The sequence below is a fragment of the Bufo gargarizans genome, unplaced genomic scaffold (assembly GCF_014858855.1).
Source record: "Bufo gargarizans isolate SCDJY-AF-19 unplaced genomic scaffold, ASM1485885v1 original_scaffold_1704_pilon, whole genome shotgun sequence".
NCBI lineage: Eukaryota > Metazoa > Chordata > Amphibia > Anura > Bufonidae > Bufo > Bufo gargarizans.
In genome coordinates this window covers 22,642-38,373 of record NW_025334474.1, presented here as the reverse complement: position 1 = coordinate 38,373, position 15,732 = coordinate 22,642, and the positions used below count along the sequence as shown (strand labels likewise).

The window sequence follows — 15,732 nt, the reverse complement described above, 5'->3', positions numbered from 1 at the left end:
GTCCCTGTACTGTGATATCGTGACATAGACCGGTCACCTCCCATGTCCCTGTACTGTGATATTGTGACATAGACCAGTCACCTCCCATGTCTCTGTACTGTGATATTGTGACATAGACCGGTCACCTCCCATGTCCCTGTACTGTGATATTGTGACATAGACCGGTCACCTCCCATGTCCCTGTACTGTAATATCGTTACATAGAGCGGTCACCTCCCATGTCAATTTACTGTGATAGCGTGACATAGACCGGTCACCTCCCATGTCCCTGTACTGTGATATCGTTACATAGAGCGGTCACCTCCCATGTCAATGTACTGTGATAGCGTGACATAGACCGGTCACCTCCCATGTCCCTGTAATGTGATATCGTTACATAGACCGGTCACATCCCATGTCTCTGTACTGTGATATTGTTACATAGACCGGTCACCTCCCATGTCCCTGTACTGTGATATTGTGACATAGACCGGTCACCTCCCATGTCCCTGTTCTGTGATATCGTGACATAGACCGGTCACCCCCCATGTCTCTGTACTGTGATATTGTTACATAGACCAGTCACCTCCCATGTCCCTGTACTGTGATATTGTTACATAGACCGGTCACCTCCCATGTCCCTGTTCTGTGATATCGTGACATAGACCGGTCACCTCCCATGTCCCTGTACTGTGATATAGACCGGTCACCTCCCATGTCCCTGTACTGTGATATTGTGACATAGACCGGTCACCTCCCATGTCCCTGTACTGTGATATAGACCGGTCACCTCCCATGTCCCTGTACTGTGATATAGACCGGTCACCTCCCATGTCCCTGTTCTGTGATATCGTGACATAGACCGGTCACCTCCCATGTCCCTGTACTGTGATATCGTGACATAGACCGGTCACCTCCCATGTCCCTGTACTGTGATATTGTTACATAGACCGGTCACCTCCCATGTCCCTGTTCTGTGATATGACATAGACCGGTCACCTCCCATGTCCCTGTACTGTGATATCGTGACATAGACCAGTCACCTCCCATGTCCCTGTTCTGTGATATCGTGACATAGACCGGTCACCTCCCATGTCCCTGTACTGTGATATTGTGACATAGACCGGTCACCCCCCATGTCCCTGTTCTGTGATATCGTGACATAGACCGATCACCTCCCATGTCCCTGTTCTGTGATATCGTGACATAGACCGGTCACCTCCCATGTCCCTGTACTGTGATATTGTGACATAGACCGGTCACCCCCCATGTCCCTGTACTGTGATATTGTGACATAGACCGGTCACCTCCCATGTCCCTGTACTGTGATATTGTGACATAGACCGGTCACCTCCCATGTCCCTGTACTGTGATATCGTGACATAGACCAGTCACCTCCCATGTCCCTGTTCTGTGATATCGTGACATAGACCGGTCACCTCCCATGTCACTGTACTGTGATATGACATAGACCGGTCACCTCCCATGTCCCTGTACTGTGATATCGTGACATAGACCGGTCACCTCCCATGTCCCTGTTCTGTGATATGACATAGACCGGTCACCTCCCATGTCCCTGTACTGTGATATTGTGACATAGACCGGTCACCTCCCATGTCCCTGTACTGTGATATTGTGACATAGACCGGTCACCTCCCATGTCCCTGTACTGTGATATCGTGACATAGATCGGTCACCTCCCATGTCCCTGTACTGTGATATTGTGACATAGACCGGTCACCCCCCATGTCCCTGTACTGTGATATCTCATTGTGTCTTTAGTAAACATAGTGATATCACAATGCACAGCTCAGTGACCAAGTTCCTCTGATGATATAACTGTCAAAGTTACAGCATAGCGGGCGCCATGTTTGGCTGAAGTGCCCGGCTCTGTGGACGGAAACTCCAGCCTGCACTCACTGATCCGGGCTTCCAGACTCTCCTCTTCCATCCTCGGGTACTACGAGGGAGCTCGGTACTTCCGCCTACCACCGGGCACTTCCGCCAGGAGTGAGACTGAAGCCACGTCACCTCCGCCCATACTTCGCCTTTTCGTTTCGTATCTTCCGGGACTGAAGCTTAGGGCGCATGCTTAGCGAGCGCTTACCTGGTTTGGTGGCAAACGAGTTATAGCGGGAGACACGTGAGGAGCGTGTCGTTGTCACGTGATCCGGATACCACTGTCACATGTTAGCCGTCTGACGCCATGCTGCGTCTACTCGAAGAGTTTTGACAAGGGTTGAGTCTAAATCCTAGTGGGCTAAAAGACCTGGTCCCTCAGCCCACTAGGATTTAGCCCCTCTATATAAGAATGTTAATTTCTAGTGGGTTGAAGGACATTATTATTTTTTTTTATTAACTAAAGAGGTTTTTCAAGTGTAGGAAAGGCAGTTAGAAAAATAGTGCCAAAAAGTTTCCTCATACTTGCCCTGCCACTGCAGCTGTGGCTCTGAAGCCTGAGGACAGTTATTGGCTGCAGCAACACATAAGCGATTATGCCGAGGTCATCATTGATCTTTAGATGACTGTAGGCAGCAGGGACCGAACAAAAACCGCTATAGTACTTTTTTTTTTCTTTGTTACAGAAAAAGGAAGGTGTCATATGTCAGCTTTTTATTTTAAATCACTACAACAGACGTTTACTGGTAGTGCACATATAGCTTTGCCCTTTTACTACTAGTGCTGTACATGTACAGTGCTGAAGCGATGGGTGAACATGGCGCCCACTCGCACGCGTAGAAGGCGCCATGGCCGGAGGGCCTCCGCTGTCTCAAACAGAAGAGAGCCACGTTTAATTTCTGCGACTGGCAATTATGGGTTAGGGGGAAAGGGTTAGGGCTAGGAGGTTAGGGTTAGTAGGGTTAGGCGTTCTTAAAGGGATTCTGTCACCTCCCCTAAGCCAAAAAACGATTTTAAAGCAGCCATGAAGCACAGCTTACCTGGATTAGGCTGTGCTCTTTTATCTTGTAATCCGTCCAGCAGTTACTGCAAAAAACGACTTTTATTCATATGCAAATGTGTCCTGAAGGTGCCCAGAGGGGCGTTTTGTTCTTCTTAGAGAGCCCAGTACCGCCCCTCTTACAGTGCCCAGCCCGCCTTCCTTGCACTGTCTAACCGCCCCCAGCCTGCCACAGCCTCTCCTCCCTCTCCTCCCACTCCCTCACGCCGAACGAACTTTCGCACAGGCGCAGTACCCACTGAGGGCTGCGCCTGTGCGATCAGCAGGAGACTGAGGGCAGGAGCTTCATCCTCGTCACTGGGCATGCGCTGAGCCCAGTGACGTCTGATGCTCGCTCTTCCCTGCTGACTGAGGGAAGCAGAGAAGGAAGCAGAGAAGTGCTCGCTCTTCTATTTTATAAGCTGTGCTTCATGGCTGCTTTAAAATCGTTTTTTTACTTAGGGGAGGTGACAGAATCCCTTTAAACACAAGGCCAATGGAAGGGGGACTTGGCGCTTTTGACGCTCAAACACGACCCCCTTGGAGAACCAGGAGCGGTGCTCCCCTGAACCTCCATGCCCAGCGGGAGCTCCAGGGCAGTGGGCATGAGATGGAGTCAGCTGCCGCTCCTTCCCCTGGAGGCAGAGAAACGGGAGCGGCTGTCCCCTTACTCTTCTGCCCAATGAGAGCTCCAGGGAAGCAGCTGCGAGATGAAGGCCACCCGTGAAAGTGGCAAGGCAGAGGCACTTAGCGCTTCCTCCCCAGGAAGCAGAGAACCGTCTGTCCCCTGACTCCCATACCAAGTGGAAGCTCCAGGCAAGTGGGCTCGAGGTGAAGGCACTTAGCGCTTCCTCCACAGGAAGCAGAGAAATGGGAGCAACTGTCCCCTGACTCCTATGCCCACTGGGAGCTTCAGGGAAGCAGCTGCGAGTTGAAGGCCACCCGTGAAAGTGGCAAGGCAGAGGCACTTAGCGCTTCCTCCCCAGGAAGCAGAGAACCGGCTGTCCCCTGACTCCCATACCAAGTGGAAGCTCCAGGCAAGTGGGCTCGAGGTGAAGGCACTTAGCGCTTCCTCCACAGGAAGCAGAGAAATGAGAGCAACTGTCCCCTGACTCCTATGCCCACTGGGAGCTCCAGGGAAGCAGCTGCGAGATGAAGGCCACCCGTGAAAGTGGCAAACCCCTTGCCGCCCTCCTGGAAGCGTCCTCGGGCTCGGCTGCCCCTGCGGGTGACGGCGGCATAGAACCGGAGGCAGTTTCATTTTGAAATAGATAACCAGAATGACAGTGAACTCGATGGGCGCATCTGGTGAGCAGTTCCACAGGCTCGGCAGGGTCAGGTGTGAGAGATGGACCTTATTTCTCTACATTCTGTAGTACACATATTTGTCCGCTGGATGGCCGCAAACCTGATGTTTGAGCCATGTGTGCATTCTTTTGTTTAACCACTTACCGCTAAGCTAACGCCGAAAGGCGTCATCTCCGCGGCGCTCCCAGGCTACGCTAACGCCGATTGGCGTCATCTCGCGTGAGCCGAGATTTCCTGTGAACGCGCTCGCTGGCAGGCTGGAGATCCGAATTTTTTAACCCCTAACAGGTATATTAGACGCTGTTTTCATAACAGCGTCTAATATACCTCCTACCTGGTCCTCTGGTGGTCCCTTTTGTTAGGATCGACCACCAGAGGACTCAGGTAGGTCAGTACAGTCGCACCAAACACCACACTACACTACACTACACCCCCCCGTCACTTATTAACCCCTTATAAACCCCTGATCACCCATGATCACCCCATATAAACTCCCTGATCACCCCCCTGTCATTGATCACCGCCCTGTCATTGATCACCCCCCTGTCAGGCTCCGTTCAGACGTCCGTATGATTTTTACGGATCCACGGATACATGGATCAGATCCGCAAAAAGCATACGGACGTCTGAATGGAGCCTTACAGGGGGGTGATCACCCATATACACTCCCTGATCACCCCCCTGTCATTGATAACCCCCCTGTAAGGCTCCATTCAGACGTCCGCATGCGTTCTGTGGATCCGATCCATGTATCCATGGATCCGTAAAAAATCATGCGGATGTCTGAATGGAGCCTTACAGGGGGGGTGATCAGTGACAGGGGGGTGATCACCCTGATCACCCCTGTCATTGATAACCCCCCTGTAAGGCTCCATTCAGACGTCCGCATGCGTTTTGTGGATCCGATCCATGTATCCATGGATCCGTAAAAAATCATGCGGATGTCTGAATGGAGCCTTACAGGGGGGGTGATCAGTGACAGGGGGGTGATCACCCTGATTACCCTGATCACCCCCTGTCATTGATAACCCCCCTGTAAGGCTCCATTCAGACGTCCGCATGCGTTTTGTGGATCCGATCCATGTATCCATGGATCCGTAAAAAAGCATACGGACGTCTGAATGGAGCCTTACAGGGGGGTGATCAATGACAGGCGGGTGATCACCCATATACACTCCCTGATCACCCCCTGTCATTGATCACCCCCCTGTCATTGATCACTCCCCTGTAAGGCTCCATTCAGACGTCCGCATGATTTTTACGGATACATGGATACATGGATCGGATCCGCAAAATACATGCGGACGTCTGAATGGAGCCTTACAGGGGGTGATCAATGACAGGCGGGTGATCACCCATATACACTCCCTGATCACCCCCCTGTCATTGATAACCCCCCTGTAAGGCTCCATTCAGACGTCAGCATGCGTTTTGTGGATCCGATCCATGTATCCATGGATCCGTAAAAAATCATGCGGATGTCTGAATGGAGCCTTACAGGGGGGTGATCAGTGACAGGGGGGTGATTACCCTGATCACCCCCTGTCATTGATAACCCCCCTGTAAGGCTCCATTCAGACGTCCGCATGCGTTTTGTGGCTCCGCTCCATGTATCCATGGCTCCGAAAAAAAACATGCGGATGTCTGAATGGAGCCTTACAGGGGGGGTGATCAGTGACGGGGGGTGATCACCCTGATTACCCTGATCACCCCCTGTCATTGATAACCCCCCTGTAAGGCTCCATTCAGACGTCCGCATGCGTTTTGTGGATCCGATCCATGGATCCGTAAAAAATCATGCGGATGTCTGAATGGAGCCTTACAGGGGGGGTGATCAGTGACAGGGGGGTGATCACCCTGATTACCCTGATCACCCCCTGTCATTGATAACCCCCCTGTAAGGCTCCATTCAGACGTCCGCATGCGTTTTGTGGATCCGATACATGTATCCATGGATCCGTAAAAAATCATGCGGATGTCTGAATGGAGCCTTACAGGGGGGGTGATCAGTGACAGGGGGGTGATTACCCTGATCACCCCCTGTCATTGATAACCCCCCTGTAAGGCTCCATTCAGACGTCCGCATGCGTTTTGTGGATCCGATACATGTATCCATGGATCCGTAAAAAATCATGCGGATGTCTGAATGGAGCCTTACAGGGGGGGTGATCAGTGACAGGGGGGTGATCACCCTGATTACCCTGATCACCCCCTGTCATTGATAACCCCCCTGTAAGGCTCCATTCAGACGTCCGCATGCGTTCTGTGGATCCGATACATGTATCCATGGATCCGTAAAAAATCATGCGGATGTCTGAATGGAGCCTTACAGGGGGGGTGATCAGTGACAGGGGGGTGATCACCCTGATTACCCTGATCACCCCCTGTCATTGATAACCCCCCTGTAAGGCTCCATTCAGACGTCCGCATGCGTTCTGTGGATCCGATACATGTATCCATGGATCCGTAAAAAATCATGCGGATGTCTGAATGGAGCCTTACAGGGGGGGTGATCAATGACAGGGGGGTGATCACCCTGATTACCCTGATCACCCCCTGTCATTGATAACCCCCCTGTAAGGCTCCATTCAGACGTCCGCATGCGTTCTGTGGATCCGATACATGTATCCATGGATCCGTAAAAAATCATGCGGATGTCTGAATGGAGCCTTACAGGGGGGGTGATCAATGACAGGGGGGTGATCAGGGAGTCTATATGGGTGATCACCCCCCTGTCATTGATCACCCCCCTGTCATTGATCACCCCCCTGTCATTGATCACCCCCCCCTGGTAAGGCTCCATTCAGACATTTTTTTTGGCACAAGTTAGCGGAAATTTTTTGTTTGTTTTTGTTTTTGTTTTTTCTTACTAAGTCTCATATTCCACTAACTTGTGTCAAAAAATAAAATCTCACATGGACTCACCATACCCCTCACGGAATCCAAATGCGTAAACATTTTTAGACATTTATATTCCAGACTTCTTCTCACGCTTTAGGGCCCCTAAAAAGCCAGGGCAGTATAAATACCCCACATGTGACCCCATTTCGGAAAGAAGACACCCCAAGGTATTCCGTGAGGGGCATATTGAGTCCATGAAAGATTGAAATCTTTGTCCTAAGTTAGCGGAAAGTGAGACTTTGTGAGAAAAAAACAAAAAAAAAATCAATATCCGCTAACTTATGCAAAAAAAATAAAAAATTCTAGGAACTTGCCAGGCCCCTCATTGAATACCTTGGGGTGTCTTCTTTCCAAAGTGGGGTCACATGTGGGGTATTTATACTGCCCAGGCTTTTTAGGGGCCCGAAAGTGTGAGAAGAAGTCTGGGATCCAAATGTCTAAAAATGCCCTCCTAAAAGGAATTTGGGCCCCTTTGCGCATCTAGGCTGCAAAAAAGTGTCACACATGTGGTATCGCCGTACTCAGGAGAAGTTGGGGAATGTGTTTTGGGGTGTCATTTTACATATACCCATGCTGGGTGAGAAAAATATCTTGGTCAAATGCCAACTTTGTATAAAAAAATGGGAAAAGTTGTCTTTTGCCAAGATATTTCTCTCACCCAGCATGGGTATATGTAAAATGACACCCCAAAACACATTCCCCAACTTCTCCTGAGTACGGCGATACCAGATGTGTCACACTTTTTTGCAGCCAAGGTGGGCAAAGGGGCACATATTCCAAAGTGCACCTTTCGGATTTCACCGGCCATTTTTTACACATTTTGATTGCAAGGTACTTCTCACACATTTGGGCCCCTAAATTGCCAGGGCAGTATAACTACGCCACAAGTGACCCCATTTTGGAAAGAAGACACCCCAAGGTATTCCGTGAGGGGCACGGCGAGTTCCTAGAATGTTTTATTTTTTGTCACAAGTTAGCGGAAAATGATGATTTTTCTTTTTTTTTCTTTTTTCCTTACAAAGTCTCATATTCCACTAACTTGCGACAAAAAATAAAAAAATTTAGGAACTCGCCATGCCCCTCACGGAATACCTTGGGGTGTCTTCTTTCCAAAATGGGGTCACTTGTGGCGTAGTTATACTGCCCTGGCAATTTAGGGGCCCAAATGTGTGAGAAGAACTTTGCAATCAAAATGTGTAAAAAATGCCCTGCAAAATCCGAAAGGTGCACTTTGGAATATGTGCCCCTTTGCCCACCTTGGCAGCAAAAAAGTGTGACACATCTGGTATCGCCGTACTCAGGAGAAGTTGGGGAATGTGTTTTGGGGTGTCATTTTACATATACCCATGCTGGGTGAGAAAAATATCTTGGTCAAATGCCAACTTTGTATAAAAAAATGGGAAAAGTTGTCTTTTGCCAAGATATTTCTCTCACCCAGCATGGGTATATGTAAAATGACACCCCAAAACACATTCCCCAACTTCTCCTGAGTACGGCGATACCAGATGTGTGACACTTTTTTGATGCCAAGGTGGGCAAAGGGGCACATATTCCAAAGTGCACCTTTCGGATTTCACCGGTCATTTTTTTACAGATTTTGATTGCAAAGTACTTCTCACACATTTGGGCCCCTAAATTGCCAGGGCAGTATAACTACGCCACAAGTGACCCCATTTTGGAAAGAAGACACCCCAAGGTATTCCGTGAGGGGCATGGCGAGTTCCTAGAATTTTTTATTTTTTGTCGCAAGTTAGTGGAATATGAGACTTTGTAAGGAAAAAAGAGAAAAAAAAAAAAATCATCATTTTCCGCTAACTTGTGACAAAAAATAAAAAATTCTAGGAACTCGCCATGCCCCTCACGGAATACCTTGGGGTGTCTTCTTTCCAAAATGGGGTCACTTGTGGCGTAGTTATACTGCCCTGGCAATTTAGGGGCCCAAATGTGTGAGAAGTACCTTGCAATCAAAATGTGTAAAAAATGGCCTGCAAAATCTGAAAGGTGCACTTTGGAATATGTGCCCTTTGCCCACCTTGGCAGCAAAAAAGTGTGACACATCTGGTATCGCCGTACTCAGGAGAAGTTGGGGAATGTGTTTTGGGGTGTCATTTTACATATACCCATGCTGGGTGAGAGAAATATCTTGGCAAAAGACAACTTTTCCCATTTTTTTATACAAAGTTGGCATTTGACCAAGATATTTTTCTCACCCAGCATGGGTATATGTAAAATGACACCCCAAAACACATTCCCCAACTCCTCCTGAGTACGGCGATACCAGATGTGTCACACTTTTTTGCTGCCAAGGTGGGCAAAGGGGCACATATTCCAAAGTGCACCTTTTGGATTTCACCGGTCATTTTTTACACATTTTGATTGCAAAGTTCTTCTCACACATTTGGGCCCCTAAATTGCCAGGGCAGTATAACTACGCCACAAGTGACCCCATTTTGGAAAGAAGACACCCCAAGGTATTCCGTGAGGGGCATGGCAAGTTTTTAGAATTTTTTATTTTTTGTCGCAAGTTAGTGGAATATGAGACTTTGTAAGAAAAAATAAAAAAAATAAAATCATCATCATTTTCCGCTAACTTGTGACAAAAAATAAAAAGTTCTATGAACTCACTATGCCCATCAGCGAATACCTTAGGGTGTCTACTTTCCGAAATGGGGTCATTTGTGGGGGTTTTCTACTGTTTGGGCATTGTAGAACCTCAGGAATCATGACAGGTGCTCAGAAAGTCAGAGCTGTTTCAAAAAGCGGAAATTCACATTTTTGTACCATAGTTTGTAAATGCTATAACTTTTACCCAAACCATTTTTTTTTTGCCCAAACATTTTTTTTTTATCAAAGACATGTAGAACAATAAATTTGGCGAAAAATGTATATATGGATGTCGTTTTTTTTGCAAAATTTTACAGCTGAAAGTGAAAAATGTCATTTTTTTGCAAAAAAATCGTTAAATTTCGATTAATAACAAAAAAAGTAAAAATGTCAGCGGCAATGAAATACCACCAAATGAAAGCTCCATTAGTGAGAAGAAAAGGAGGTAAAATTCATTTGGGTGGTAAGTTGCATGACCGAGCAATAAACCGCTAAAGTTGTGGAGTGCCGATTTGTAAAAAAGGGCCTGGTCACTAGGGGGGTATAAACCTGTGGTCCTTAAGTGGTTAAGGTAAATAGGGGAGGGAGAAAATGGGGATTACTTTACAGTTTTCAAATCTACCTATGAACTCAGTTGAAGTTGCTGAAACCACTCCTATCAGGTTAAGGAGCCAATAGTCTCTTCTTAAGGAACACCCCTTTTGTGATGTCATGTCTGCTATTTATGTGAATGCATTTTTAAATAAATAAACAATGGTCTTGCTCAGGGGGATGAGGATGTGCTTTCCCATGAAACCACCTAGTGTGTCTGGTCTCATTATGAAAGCTAAAGTAAGATTATGACATGGCTCACCCCCTGGATAATAATTGGAAAGGGTGCACCTACAGAGAAGGTTACACCCAATCTTCAAGATATAAATAGAAAAGTAGTAGGGCACACCTACACTTGGATCCACATAGGAGATTTATTAAAATTCAATTTATTCAAGCAAACATAAAATATGCATAAAACTGGATTAAACAAATATTTGCATGCTATACATTTAATAATGTTGATAAATAAATAAAATGGTGAGTTGCACACTATAATACAGTTCTGGAGTAGGAGGGATAAAAAAGGATAGATCTTCCTAAGGTTTCTATTTATCCGCTATGCAGCGCTCACAGAAACAGGTCTAAACATTCAGCTCTATTTGCATAGTTCGTATTGTTTAAGAGCTGCAGGATAGAGCTTACAAGGTGGCTTCAGTGTACTCGAATAGAGGTGAGTGGTCTATCACTCATGTACCTTTTGTTCGGTAATAATGTCCCAAGGTTCACTGTCTGCATATACACTAGTTCAGCATTAGTTTTTTACTCACGATTTCGTAAGATTATGCCGGCTGTGTTGCGATTAACGTGGCGTCCCACGTGTGTTGCGCTTGCAGATGGTGATGCGATTTCCGGGATATGGATCTAGGGATCTTCGGTCATCAATTGCAGGAGTGTCGTAGTTGTGAATTTGTCGATAAAGATTCTTGCAAAGTGCTCTGATCAAGCAGCAGATTGATTTACTACGGCAATCAGTCTTAGATTTTCTCCTGCCAATTTTTGTTTCATACCGATCCCTTTCCTTATTATCGGTATGAAGCGCTTCAGTATTCCGGTTAGATATTCAGTTTCATGGGATCCTTTTTCACCAAACGCGTTTCGGAGTTGGCTACGACTCCTTCCTCAGTGGCTAGTTTTCCCATGAGACTGGTCGACTTTTATATCCGGTTATCCAGGTGTGGATTAATTCAGATGCATTAAAATCATGGAGTGGAGTATTCCTTGAGCACTCGCAAGATTACTATGGCAGGCATTTTTGTATCTATGTCTGTTGGCCATATAGAGCATAAAGAGTTAAATATATCACATATAAACAATTAAGTGTATCACATATAGAAATGTGTCACATACAAAAATGTGTCGCTATATACTATGGATACATTCATCATTATTATCCCTTGTTGATTATCCTGCGGTAATTCAACGTTGTTCCTGACGTATTTGGAGATAATGATACTCTGTATATGATTTTCGTTTGTATAAAATCGTGTTAGAAAATTAATTTACCACATATTGATATACAGGATTATATGTACAGAAACTAAGATACAAAGTAGATAAAAATAAAGTTAGTGAATCGCATAGAGAGTATCTATTTGTATCAACCTCCTATTTCAAGTGGATTTAACCCTTACAAATAGTCTTTCATTCTATCGTATATGTACATAGGAATAAATATTTCTGCATTTTTTTTTAAGGGGACAGTGTTGTTATTCTCTATATGTTATTAACAGGTCAATGTATCCTGTTGGCACAAAAAAATTGTATAGGAGGAGAATGATATAAGGAAAAAAATATAAAGAAAAAATAATCATAAGGTTTCAATAAATCAGTCTTTACTGCTTCATTAATTGAGTATATACATCATTGTTCTCTATCATTAATGTTTTCCTGGATATTGTTTTTAATTCCAGACAGATTTAACCCTTGCGGTAATCGTGCGTTTTTTCTATGTATCCACATAAAAACAAATTCTTGCGATTTTTTGCCATTGTGTTATATAACTTAGGGAAATATTATGTCTGATTGGGATATGCTTGCAGGGTATGGGTGTCTATAAATAAAAAATAAAATGTAAAATATTAAAACATTTTAAAACTTATTTTCTTTTATTAAAATATTTTTTACTATAGAAACATATATATTCTATCACCTTGATATTTCCGGGTATCCTGATAATTTGAAGTAGAGTAGATCGGGCGGTGGGGTCGACCCACCGAGGGGGGGCCCGCGAAGGTAATAACCCACGGATCCCTCGTCGGTGGGGGGCCCCATCGCCCTAAAGAAAACCATAAAGTTCCAACTCAGCGTTCAGTCCTGCTGGTAGAAGAGTATTAAAATCAAAAATATGCCTGGATTCAGTTCATGACATTTTTTTTATATGGTTGCCGCCCCTCCAGTCTATTTTGACTTTTTCTAGGGCGGCAAAGGTTAGGCCTTTTGGGTCCTGGTTATGTATAGATTTAAAATGATTGGATAAGGTATGTTTTTCGTAACCCTTTTTAATATTAGAGATATGTTCCGCTATGCGTACTTTCAATAGTCTTTTAGTCCTACCTACATATTGCCTTTTACAGGGGCATTGTATTATATAGATTACGCTATTAGAATTACATGTGAGGAAATCTTTTATCGTGTGTTGGTGGGCATTAGTAGTGGATTTAACAGATAGTGTTTTCTTGGGGAAGGAAGTGATTTTGCAACCCATTTCCCACATCGAAAAAAAACTGTGGTGTTGGTCCATTTTTGTATTGATTGTGCTGTGTTTTTCTTGTTTTTAAGAATTGACGGTGCTACTAATAGGCCCAAATTTGGAGCTTTAGTGAACGTGAGTTGGGGATGGTGTGGTATTAAGTGACCTATTGTTTTGTCCTTACCAATATAGTGCCAGTGCTTGTTGATAATATATCTCAGTTTTTTGTGTTGTGTATTAAAAGGTAAGATTAACCTCATATTGTCATCCTTGTTTTGTTTATCTATTTTTGTTTTGGTATCAAAAAAGGTTTTCCGATCCAATTGGCGTATTGTATTCAATGCTGTATCTAAAATCTCTGTTGGGTACTGTTTCTTGAGGAATTGGTCCTTTATTATTTTAGCTTCTTCCTCAAAAACCTCTATCTTCGAGCAATTTCTCTTTATTCGTCTGAACTGTCCTGTGGGTACACTCAATAACCACTGTGGTAAATGACAGCTATTATATAAAATATAACTGTTTTTTGCGGTCGGTTTGTGATATGTATTACAGATTAATTTGTCGTTCTCTACTTTAATTTGTAGGACTAGGAATTCTATCATCGTTTGGCTCATCTTTGCTGTAAAACATAAGTTCAAATTGTTTTGATTGATCTCTTTCAAAAACGTATCTAGAGATTCCTGGTTATTCTTCTATACAAAAAGGAAATCGTCAATGTACCTTTTCCAGAGCACCAGGTCTGTCCCCAGCTTGGGGTCAATGACCTCCTGTTCCCAATTTGCCATAAAAAGATTGGCATAGCTGGGGGGCAAACCTGGTGCCCATCGCCGTACCGCATATCTATAAGTATTTGTCAGACTTATACCAAAAATAGTTGTGGTTCAAAATGTACTGTGTCACTGTCTTGCAGGTATTCTACCTCTTCCTCAAGTAGTTGACTTGCTCATTTCAATTGTTCTCCCATAGCCTCTATCCCCTGTGCATGGTCTATTATAGTGTATAAAGACTCTACGTCTAATGTTCCTATGATCCATTTGCGGTCATAATCGAAATTTTCTACTATTTGTATTATCGCCGTTGTGTCTTTTATATAGGATCTTATTGTTTTAACTGTAGGCTGTAACAGCTTGTCTATATAGTGAGACAGGTTTGCGGTCAGTGACCCTATTCCCGATATTATCGGTCGTCCCGGTGGATTAATAGGGTCCTTATGTAACTTTGGGAGACAATAGAACACCGGTAGTCTGCATTGACTCTCGTGATATACTGAAATTCCTGTTTGGATAGGATGCCTATTTTTAGTCCCTCTTCACATAGGGTCACCAACTCTCTGTGGTACTCTATTGTAGGGTCAGCACGAAGTTTTTTGTACGTGGTTGTATCTGTTAACTGCTTTATACATTCCTTATTATAGTTCTTTGTATCCCATACCACTATGGCTCCCCCTTTGTCCGCCGGACGTATTGTTATGTCCTGATCTTTCTGTAGTTGTTTTATCGCTTGCATTTCTGCTTTAGACAGATTATTCTCTCTATTGTTGTTAATTTTTATTTTTCTAATATTGTACTCGACTGCTTTCCTAAAGATACTGATTTCTTCACTAATTTCCTGTCTTGGATATTTAGTTGATTTAATTTTGACATCAGTGTGGATGTATTTCCTTCCTCCTAATGGGTTAACTTCACTGATTACCGGATTTTTTAGAAAATATTTCTTTTGGCAGAGTTTCCTAATATATTTCTCTATGCCTATCATAGTATCAAATTTATTTAATTGATTAGATGGTGCAAATTTCAGCCCTTTATTCAGTAGTTTTATTTGTGGTGTAGTGAGTGTGGTAGTGCTCAAATTAACAATCGCATCAAATTCTTCTTATTGTAATGCGTGTTGTGTTTTCTTTTGTTTACCTCCTCTACGTAAATTCCTTTTTCGTGTCTTTGTGATTTGTGTTGATATCTTTGTCCGTTCTGGAGTTCTCGATAACGTGCTGTATCCCGTGATTGTGGTGTCTTGTATTGTTGGTATGTTCTGTGATAGTGGTGATCCCGACTGTTGTCCCTGTGTCTTAAATTGCATCGGTGTGTTGGTGACTCTCTCTGTGTTGTATATGGTGATTTTCTCGGTGTTCTTTGTCTTGACCTTACTTTGTGGTGGGGAGGGGTCTGATCTAAAAAATGGTTTTCAGTAAATATTTCATATCTATTAGAGGTTGGTATGGTAAAGTCACTCTGATCTCTACTAGGTATTGGTTCAGTTTCCACAGTTTCTAATGTTTGCAAATTATTAGTCATCTTTTGTCTCTTGGGTTCTTTTTTAGTGTTTTGAATTTTTTTCACTTTTTTCGTGATTATGTCATACTCTAGTTTATCAATATTTTTACATATTCGTTCCTGCCATATTTTATATTCCTCATTTTTGGGCAGGTTTCTTCTCATTAGGAAAGCTGTATGGCATGCACATACTTATACTTCTAATTGATTTGGCACCACACAAAAAAGGAGAAGCGCATGAATTGCGCTGACAAATGGCGTCCCATAGGTGGGCAAACAGCTTGCGTAATTTTCGATTCAAACAACAGGAGAGGACTTGCGCAAAACCACCAGATGAGGTCATAAGCTCCAGCAAAGGTAAGAAGCTTTAATTCTTATAACCTCCTCTGAGTCTTTTGCCCAAGTGGATTCTCAAGAGTTGAATTGGTGTTATCGCAATAGAAGGGTTC

The 15,732-nt window shown here is 44.3% G+C and overlaps 1 protein-coding gene across 1 annotated transcript in view; it reads right to left on the bottom strand.

The window, feature by feature from the left end:
* GGA1 (golgi associated, gamma adaptin ear containing, ARF binding protein 1) overlaps positions 1-2,053 on the bottom strand; it is a 55,489-nt gene extending 53,436 nt beyond the window's left edge. The window contains exon 1 of the mRNA XM_044274374.1: positions 1,900-2,053. Coding sequence (XP_044130309.1) covers positions 1,900-1,930 — 31 coding nt within the window. The 5' untranslated portion in view covers positions 1,931-2,053. The remainder of the gene's footprint in view (positions 1-1,899) is intronic.
* Between the last annotated feature and the right edge of the window lie 13,679 nt (positions 2,054-15,732).